The 10,518-nt window shown below is 39.3% G+C and overlaps 2 protein-coding genes across 3 annotated transcripts in view; one reads left to right on the top strand and one right to left on the bottom strand.

Moving 5' to 3' along the window:
* Positions 1-5: 5 nt before the first annotated feature.
* Positions 6-5,243, bottom strand: ddx59 (DEAD (Asp-Glu-Ala-Asp) box polypeptide 59). The gene is made up of 8 exons (XM_026323468.2): positions 5,193-5,243; positions 4,103-4,959; positions 3,400-3,582; positions 3,208-3,297; positions 2,625-2,876; positions 1,252-1,404; positions 564-692; positions 6-385 (listed from the first exon to the last, which is right to left on the bottom strand). The coding sequence occupies exons 2-8, from the start codon at positions 4,940-4,942 to the stop codon at positions 125-127; spliced, it is 1,908 nt and encodes a 635-aa protein (XP_026179253.1). The 5' UTR covers positions 4,943-4,959; positions 5,193-5,243; the 3' UTR covers positions 6-124.
* A 667-nt stretch (positions 5,244-5,910) lies between these two features.
* Positions 5,911-10,518, top strand: part of camsap2a (calmodulin regulated spectrin-associated protein family, member 2a) — a 42,124-nt gene continuing 37,516 nt past the window's right edge. For both annotated transcript variants that reach the window (XM_026323771.1, XM_026323770.1), the window contains exons 1-2: positions 5,911-6,517; positions 9,511-9,770. In XM_026323771.1, the coding sequence (XP_026179556.1) occupies positions 6,379-6,517; positions 9,511-9,770 (399 nt within the window). In that variant the 5' untranslated portion in view covers positions 5,911-6,378. The remainder of the gene's footprint in view (positions 6,518-9,510; positions 9,771-10,518) is intronic.

The raw sequence follows: 10,518 nt of genomic DNA, 5'->3' as shown, positions 1-10,518 counted from the left end.
ATACATTAATGACACAAGACATTTATTCAGAATATATTTAAATGACTTATTTTTTGGTAAACAATGTACAAACTAAACATTTACTCAATACATAGCAATTTTGCGAGAATGATAAAAGAATATGCTACTTCTTTCTGCGGTCATGCTTTCTTATGATGTCTATGAGGTTATTCTTGGTGACCACTGTATCCTCAGGCCCCTGCCTGGCCTTGTGTCTTGCCCTCCTCTGCTGCTCATTGAGGTAGGGTGAATTGAGAAGCTGAGGGGGCAGGATGGACCCCGTGGGTTTGACTCGGTTCACCACCTCCAGGAATAGCCGCTTGTTGTTGTTGTTGAGGAAGGTGATGGCCGTTCCCCTGTGTCCCAGCCGACCTGCTCTGCCCACCTGAATAGGGGAAAAATAAACTGTGATATATACCATTTAGGCTTCCTTACTTATTGTGGTTACATAGACATGAAGTGCAGTTAAAAAAAAATTTATAAATAAGTGAACAGCATTTCTTTGAATGCACACTGAGGTACATTTTATACATTAGCACTTTCTCTCATCAGTTATCACTAACCTGATGGACATATTCATCCATAGTGTTTGGCATGTCAAAGTTAACCACTACTCTAACATTGACTAGGTCCAGTCCTCTGCCCAATACTCCTGTACTGATCACCACTTCAAAGTCTCCATCCAGAAGACCCTGAAAACACAGCAGAGCAAATATTACATTCAGACATGTTTAACATTGTCAAAAATCTATATGGAGTTTACATGACAAGTGATTTATCCTGCAGGATTTACACAAATTTTAATTCCGTAGGCACTTATGGCCGGTTCATCCCAATGTTTCCCAAAATACTAATTGTTCTACATTTAACTACAGCAAAACATGATGAACAAAACACCCAGTATAGTTCCATCACTTATAATGGTGCAGCCATTTAAAAATGACAGCCTATATATCTTTTTAGAGTATGTGTAGTGTATATATCTACAGTGACATGCTAAAGCAGAAAGTGAGCAAAAACATGCACTATTGCCATAAAGTGGGAAATCTTTTTGTGTGTTTGTGTCTTTGGTGGCAAGATAACATAAACATTACTGTGCATTTAGTATACTGACAACACCAACACTGGGAGGTCTCAGCTCTGGTTGTCTGCGGTCCTTCCAGCTGATATTAATTCAGAAGCAACACCAAACATGGGAGTATTGCTATTTATCCACTTGACTGTGCATGTTCTGGCTGCCCTTGCCCTCACCCTGAGGATGCGGTTGCGTTCCTGCTGGCTCTTGTCAGAGTGGATTGCCACTGTATTGAGGCCTGTCACCTTGGCGACGGCATCACACAGCAAATTGGCCCCCAGTTTACAGTCTACGAACACCACCACTGGAGGCTGGTACAGCTTACTATCCTGGATGGGCACAAAGAAATACACAAGGGCAAAATGGTTTCTTTTTTCATTTACATTTTTAAACTTTAGTATAAATATATACTGGTTCAGATATACATTTTAATTAGATGTTAAGTTTTTATTTTAGAGGTTTGGTTACATCATCCAGCTGCAGCGTAAAAACCCCATTAGGTATTACGTCACCATGGTCAAAGTTAATTATCTTGTGGACAAAAATTGCAATGTACTTGTCTGCACTTGGATGTAACAATTAACGGCAGATGAGAGAAATCTGAAATGTTTACGAGTTAGATGACCAAAAAAATTTAATTTTAATTCTTGGTGTTTTCATTTATTTATAATCCAGATCATGATTTGGATAGTGAGTGAATTTTGAAATTTTGAAAGTTATGAAAACCTGCTATAATTTTGTGGCTTTAGTTTGAGTAAATTATGTTATACCATTCTGTAAGAACTGTGGAATACCAAATAATTGTTTTAGGTGATTTCAGAGTCTGATCCATTTGGTTGTAATGGGGTGTCCATTCTAAATTCGAGTCTAAAAGCCATGTAATCCCACAACATAATCTCTGTTCAGTGAGAGTACCCTTATACTCTGAGTTGCATTACTGTACATAATAGCAGCAATCAATTAGAAAAACAAAAGAATCAACACGATGGTCTAAAAACTCTTCCTCATTAGTTAAGTGTAGCAGACCATTCCGTTCCTGTATAAATGGTACACTCCATTGCTGGGATTCTTGGAGTGTGTCCATGGCTTAGGGCCCACCCATTTCCTCCAAACAGGGACCAAGGCTGCAGCAATGGCTGTCTAAATATGGTGTAGTGGGGAGACCAGTCCTTGCAGCTTAAGGAATTCCCACCTTTATACAGCCAGTTAATAAAATACCAAGCTGGTACCAGTGCATGTCAAGACTGAGTGATAAATTCACTATAAATTAAAACTGAGAAAATAATCTACTTTCCCTTGTCACTACTAGAGTACATTTTGGTCCTCAAGGGTACAATTAGACATTGGCTTGCACAAAAACTATAAAAACTGCAGACTGGCTGAAGACTGGATAGTTTGGTACTGCAGGTAAGCTTAAAGCGACATTACACCCAAAATCTTCCTATTGACGCTTTTATTGTGGAATAGACTTAAATTAAACTAAAATGGTCTCCTTTTTAACTACACCTCACTTGTTGTTATTAAAAATCAACACAGGTTTATAACTTACATTGAGAATCTCAAACAGCTTCTTTTTCTTGGAGGGTTCCTCTATCCAAAGCAGGATCTGTTTGACATTAGCACATGGCTGGTTCTTCTCTCCAATAATAATACGCACAGGGTCGTGGACCAACCGAGCAGCCAGCTCCTCTGTCCCTGTTGGGATGGTGGCCGATGCTAACAAAGTCTGGTGTTCTTTGGAGACTTGCTCCAAAACCTCCAGGACCTGATGCTGGAAGCCCATCTTCAACATAGTGTCAACCTACAGGGCGCACAGCAAATAGAAATGCTTTCCAATGCTTTCCTCTTAGTGATTTATTGTTTTCCAGAGTAAAAGGAGGGATGTGATGAACCACGTGCAGGTTTTTATTTATTCCGGTTTTTCAATTTTCACACTTTGCTGTTTTCCAACCAGCTCAAAACTGTATGATTTCTACACATATATTTTTATTTGAAAAAAGAAATTCAAGTACACTGTATAAATAAAAAACATTTAACCTTAGTTAATAGTTCAACATTCAATTTTTTCAATGTTGTAAGCTCTTTAAATTCTGAACATTCAGCAAATCTGAATTGCATAGTGTTTCTCATACCTCATCAACCACCACAACCTTCACCTTGTCCAACTGCACTGCCTTCTGCCTCAAGATCTCAAGGAGCCGCCCAGGAGTAGCTATGACAATCTAAAGGAGGATTGTTAGAAGAACAATATAATGAGGAGGAAGTCTGAAAAGCCAAATCATGATAAGACAATGTTTTGATTGATGAAAATCGAAATACTCTACTTTGATGCTGCTTTTAAGGCGGTGGAGCTGTGGGGGAAGCGGCATGCCACCCACCAGCAGGGCAGTTCTCATGTTAGGGAGGCCCATCACCAGCTCCTTTGCCTGTCTCTCTATCTGAATGGCCAGCTCTCTGGTGGGGGTGAGGATCAGAGCCATGGGGCTGTGTACACTTTGTGCAGGTCTCTTAAATTTAAAAAAAAAAAAAAAAGGTTTAGGGTCTTCAGCAGGGAGATGTTTGGAGTCTGTATCCAATCTTTTCAGCTCAGTTTATCTAATTAACATGCAAACACTCACCTAAATAAAAAATAATGATGAAATTTCTATAGACTGTGAAAGTCCTTTTTAATTTTTGCCAGAATAAAATCAACTGACCTGCATAATCCACTTATAATACCCAACACCATTATAGAAATTTTTCCTGCAATATATATATATATATATAAATTATTATTAAAACTAATTTTCTGACTTTTCTGAAAGTCATCATATCCTCTTTTATTTAAACTCTCCACCTGAGTCCTGTTGATGAAAGGCACCGGTTTAGATTCCATCAAAAATCAGTACTACCCTACATAAGGTTTTATCTATAGATTAAAAAAATAATCAAGAATCATTAGAAATGTGCCATTTTGCTGAGTGAATCAAGCAGTGTTTGTGTGAATGAGATCACCTTAAAAGCCAGAAAATAAAAAAAAATAACTACCTCAAGTGCTTTCACTACCATTGGCAGTAGGAAAGCCACAGTCTTCCCTGAGCCTGTGTCAGCACTGGCAATCACATCCCTGCCACTGAGACCAACAGGCACCATCTGCATCTGGACCGGTGTGGGTGTCTCATAGCCAGCCTTCTTCAGGTTCTCACTCAGGGTGGCAGGAAAACCACAGTGTTCAAACTCAATGATGGGTCTCCTGACATCTCTCCCCTGCGTTTCAATACCCAGTTCTAGTTTAATCCGTTGCACCTGGTCATCTGTCAGGCTTGATATGAATGGATCTTCCTTGTAGCAATAGCCTCTGGGACTTTCATCCACCCCACCAGTATCAACTACTGGCTGCTGATGTTGGGTCCTTTCATCTCCACATTCGTCCTTATGGTTAAACACATCTCCCCCAGTCCCCATCCCCATCTGTGCCAAATGGTTGGCTTTGCATTCAAGACTGCAAACATCATTGTCAGTGCTGTCACAGATGTACTCCCCATAGCGGCCACACATCACACAGACAGGCTCTCCAGGCTCTGGCCATCTCTGGCTCTTTTTAAATGATTTGACTGGTTCTTCCTCCTCCTCTTCGTCACTTGAGGTAACGTCAGACTTATGTCCAACTCCACACACTGAGTCTTCTGTCAAACCTGCAGAGTCTTCGACTACTTGTATTGTCTCATTCTGTGTTTTTGTATCGTCATACGGTTCCTTCTTCTGCACAGGTGTCTCTGAAGTACATTCATCATTCCTCTCCTCTTGAACAACCTTGCTTTTCTTATTTAAAACTCGACCTGACCCCTCAGCTACTCTTTTGACTTTCAGGGCTCTGGGCATAAACATTTTGATGGATAAATTCCCTGTGAACACCAAAACAACAGACTTTTAGTCGCTATGATTCTTTAGGAGTCATTGTTTTATAGTGACAGTAACTTCTCAATGGAAGGAAATCTCGCGCTGTACAGATAAATACAAAGCTTTCGATTTTTGGTCTCTTTTGAAATTAAACCACAGATCGACCATTGCTGTCTCTGAAAGAAAGTGGAAGTATCTTAGCTGAACGTTTCATACAAATAAACAACATTGCACCTACCTACTTCCTCGCCGCAAATCCTCCAACAGTTCAAAACAAACACCGACGCAAACTGATGACGTGTTATTTTCTTTGCAAGTCGGGAAATGTAGTTCGTCCAATAATATTGCAGCTGCATTAGCGTGGTTATTAGATTTCGTTATAAGTGGCCTTACTGACACGTCTGAAATTTGGGAAATTAAAATTTTTCTATATGAGGTTGTTTTCCATTGTTGGTGTGTTGCTGGAGAACTAGATCTGGGTTTTTCAGGACTGTCTCATATACAACATAATTACACTTGTCTGGAACAAGAACAAAATATAACAGTAACTGCTACACAATGAAATCTATCTTTCACACACAGCTGAGAACATGCATATTTATGTAATTAATGCCACTCGTTCAGCTTTGTTTTCTGGCTAACTGCATGCGTACTGCCCTCTTTTTGTGCCACATTCACAGTTTTGTGGTAAAATGTGAGACTGTCATAAGGATATTGTTTAGTAAAGTTACTGTTAACCTGCTGTTGTGAGGTCAGTATATTACAGAAATGTAAGAGTACTCCACATTATAAATATATAGTATTATGTATGAACATACAATATAGTACGTGTGTGTACGTCTACGATTCAAACTAATGACTACAAATCTTAATTTTCCTGACAGTTTTTGAAGGCAACATATGCGCATGCGCTTAACACAACAAAGGTGCTGGGCTTGGAAAGCCAGAGTGCGGCAGGAAAACCGCACCACTACACCAGGACGTTGAACAGAAGAGGGAATGCAAAACACATAGGTTTTCCGTACCACAATGCAGGGACATGAACGGGAGAAGCCTTCTGCTTCCGAAGGAACAGAAGAATGGAAATAGCTATTTTTACATTTCGGGCGAAGAGCAATTTTGCTTCTGAAATGCAAGGAAACCCAGCCTGGTCCGAAGGAGCCCATTTCTGCTGGTAGAGAGCAGAATGGATGAAAACCCGTCTAACTAGCGAGTCATTGTGCCAGCAAGACCGTAAAAGACGAAAGCGCAGCCAAGCCAGTGTTTTATGACTGAAAGAACCTATGAATATACAGCAGAAAGACACTGCATCTCTTCAATTTACCGCCGTTTATTGTTTTCTACGAATTCCAGCAGAGGGGATGCTTTGGTGCTGTGTTTCTTCTTTATAGTGTTTTACAGTAACGTACAATTCAGGGAGAAATATGGGTGAAGTTCAGGACGTCAGGGATGCTAAGAAGACCTTTGTTGCTCCAGCAATAAAACCCTTTGAGCACTATGACTTCTCCCGAGCCAAAATCTGTTGCAGCCTCACATGGCTGGTCGCCAAAGCATACGGGACAGGTAGGTGTATCATTTGTGTCTTGAGCTAGTAACCTGCAAGCTGCATGGATATTAAGTACAGAACGCAGTCCAGTAAATGTATAATATACCTATAACTTTGTACATTATGAAAGGCTAGTACGACACCAAAACAAAGACAAACCCTTATTTGTCTCATAACGGATTCACCATTGATTACCTGGAGCAGTATTTTCTATCATTATACCTTGTGATAATAACAGTGATTTTCCATTTAAGTGAAACCTCTTTGATCCTCAGACACCGTTGTGATATGTTGCTGTTGACTACTGTATGAATGCCAACTGAATGAATTTGGCATTGGTCAGACAATTAATATATCCCAAGAGGAACAAGAAAACCGTTTAAATGTACTGATGAATTCCAGTGATCAGCAAATACATTATATTGCCCTGCAGAGTGGAACTAGGAGGTATGAATATGTCCCAAATGATGTCACCTATACGGTGCTGCATTCCATGGTGTCTTTAATGGAGGTTTAAACTTAATCAAACTTAATTAATTGCACAAAAAATGTTAACGCAGGAAATGTATGTATATAGTCTGGGTCTTTACTGAAAACCTGACACTCAAATCACAGCTAGTGGTGTGAAAACAAAATGGTAATTCTGATTATCTGGCCACTAGGCTTCAAAATGACATGAAATCTCCTAATCTTTTCACCACATCTAGTTGTTTTTTTGTCAGAATGCAAATTACTGTTATTCGTCTGCTGTTGTATTGAATAGTTAAAACATATATATCAATGATCTGTTGAAATTCAGTGCACATGAACCAAGACAGCCATTTTTGTATTTAATGAATAACAAGTGTACAACCACACTATCTATATATATATATTGCTATTTGTGCTATTTGTCTTGCTATTTGTGGATTTCTCAGAAATGATTGATCTGGGCCAAATATTAAAAGTGTTCCTCCTGTGTTGTGCATCAGCAGGAATGGCTTTTAATACAGTAATAACATTTGGTACAGTAACTTTTGTACTATCATATGATCACTTTTTCTCCTTTTCTCTGTGTGAAATGCATTGTCAACCAGACTTATGAAATGAAATGAAGAAATACATATTCAAAATATTACAAAACTACAACACAAAAGCATTTATTTGGTGGCCCTGCTGAACAGGTTTTTAAACAGGTAGTTGCTGAAATAAATTCAGTTTATTAGATTCTTCTGTGCACTGTTAGTTGGTTCTTTGTCATTATTTTTTATTATTTATTGAAATCCCTACTGTATTGATTATAGTACAAACTGCTGATGGTCACAAAACACATCACATCATTGCTAAAATCACCCGCCAGCTTTTGTGGTGTGCAGACAAAATGGTTTTCGGAGATTCTAGCTGGACACCATATTAATCTATGTTCAGTGTTGTAATAGTTCAGCAGACATGAGATCTCTGTCTTGTAGATCCTCTGTGTATTTTCAATCAGGGTTGAATAAAGTGGGCTAGCTCCAAAAATACAACCCTCCAGAGGATGGGAGGGGAGGTTGCTTCAGAAATACTAGTGTGTTGAAAAGTAGCACAAAATAAAATGGAATTTGTAAGCTACCTGAGCAAGATGCTAACATACTAACAGCTGCAGGGGTGCTGCTCTGTCTGACCTCCCTTTGCAGGGTAAAAAAGGAGAGCTAAAAAAAAGATTATTTCTTTGTTGGGATCAATAACATGAAATAGTGCTTACAGGAAAAGCATTTAACTTAGCTGACACTGCTGTTGACCTGTATTTCTATACCATAATAACATTGAGCCCATCTGTAGATTGCTTTGCTGATAATAGTCAGTCTAAGCGAGTGATTCATGGACTTTTGCAGTGTGTGTTAGTGTAGTGTGTGTGTGTGTGTGTGTGCGCACACACGTGTTGAAGGAGGGGCAACAGTGTTGGCGAGTGTAAAGTTATCAGCGTTCACCACATGCCACATTTTTCTCTGCATGCACACACACAGGCAGTTATCCAAATGTACATCTATTCTCCTGCTGCTAGCATAGGGATGAGTGCTGCATATGGAGTATGTGCATATATATTTTAATGTGTTCATATAGCAGCAACATCTTAATGTCAGTTAAAATAGTTTTTATTATTTAATCAGTTGTGGAAAAGAAGGATTTGCATTAGCTTGGATTTTACCATGTCTAACCTCCCTTTGCAGGGTTAAGGGGGAGAGTTCTGTTTTGTGCTTGGTTTATAAAAATTGTCCACAGTTCAAAAAAACACCACCAAAAAAAACCAAAAAAAAAAACAGGTATCAGATAAAAGCAATAAAAACACATTGTTTTTGGTGGCCGGTAGACTATCCTCATGCAGTAGCCCTGGTTGAGGTGATCCACACAGACATGGCAGGCCCTTTCTCTTTGATGAGGCAAGCAGTGACGGGGGTGTTCCCAGGGAGCTGGAAGCTGCAGAGATACAGGCTTGATGAATCGATCGGGTTCCACTCCTCCTGCAGTTGCTATAGCAACACTGAGATGTAGTCACACATATCCATCTCAAGATATTATCAAAGCTTGCCAAATAAAAATACAGCAGACCTGCTAAAGTGAAGTAATGACAGTTTGTCAATAACAGTTGTTAATAAAGCCAAACTCAGGTCCTGTAGTCTTGTTAAAATATTAAATATTCAATATTAAAGGCAAGAAAAAAAAACACTTATACATGTTTTAGCACATTCACTGAGGCTGTTTCTCCTATTTTAATCTTCCATTTCCTTTAACTTGTCTTTTTTTCTAACTGACATATGTGTACCCCTTGATCTTATTTAATATTACTCTTTTCAGTAAACAAAGTATTTTGTTGCATTTGTTAAAAATGGAGTATGAATTTACAAACATCCGGTAGTCTAGGTTTTCATCATTTTAACATCTAGAGTATAAATGAGTAAACACACTGGTAACATGTTCTTTGTATTGAGCAGCCCAGAAAGGTGGTGAAATCTCTTACCCAAAATCACACCTTTTCTCCTTTGTCATACAGACAGCATCCCAGATGACTTGAAAGATCCGTTCTATACAGACCAGTACGAGCAAGAGCACCTGAAGCCTCCTGTGGCAAGTCTCCTGCTGTCTGCAGACCTCTACTGCAGGGCTGGCAGCCTCATTCTGAAGAGTGATGCTGCCAAGCCCTTGCTGGGCCACGATGCTGTCATCCAGGCACTGGCTCAGCGTGGACTTTACGTTACCGACCAGGAGAGAATGGTTACTGAGAGGGATCTCCGAAAAAGGCCACTGCAGATGGTAGGAGGGGTTTTTTTTTCTTTTTTCTAAAGTAATTTTATTGGCTTGAATGGAAAAACACTCAACTTCCTGCTTTGAGAGTATCAAGTTATTATTATGTCATGGTGGTCATCACATCTTGGAACTTCCCCAAGTATATTTGAAGTATTTGCAGCAGTAGAATTTCATGTACATTATCACTTTCCTCTTTGCATTATTCCAGCATGTATTTTAAGCTCTAGTTAACCAGGAAAGAGGTTTCAAGAACAGGAAAAATCCACTGACAGCATTTTCTCCCATTCATTTGTGTACAAATTGTTAAACCTGTAAGATGCAAGATGACTTGTACCTTAAGGCGTCCACTCCCCTACGTGTTTGTGTCATCTTTCACTGTCCTTATCGTTCATCTCTATCTCTTTGTATGGGAGCTCACCAGTGAGAATGAGGGATCCTCATTATTTAGAGGTAAAGTCTCAATGGGAGGTTTTATTGCTTCAGTGAATTGCAATTGAGACACAATTAGTGCACAGCTTGCCTGCAGTCTGTTTGTAGAGCCTTGCTGTTTTAATTTCCCTTCTATGCTAATTCCAAAGTTATTTAAGTTTTGTTGAGGTTTACATTTCAAGCATTTTGTGTTGTATGTGAGTAAGTATTTGGTCTAAGTGTGTGTGTTTGTATGTATTTGTGTGTGTGTATATGTGTTATGCTCACCATGCTCTTTAGCTTAACACAATAGCAGCCACAGCTTGCGCCAAAGAACTGGAGTATT

Source organism: Mastacembelus armatus, chromosome 4, assembly GCF_900324485.2.
Source record: "Mastacembelus armatus chromosome 4, fMasArm1.2, whole genome shotgun sequence".
In the NCBI taxonomy this organism is placed as follows: domain Eukaryota; kingdom Metazoa; phylum Chordata; class Actinopteri; order Synbranchiformes; family Mastacembelidae; genus Mastacembelus; species Mastacembelus armatus.
Note: the sequence above shows the minus strand (reverse complement) of the source record. Positions and strands in the feature narration are given on the sequence as shown.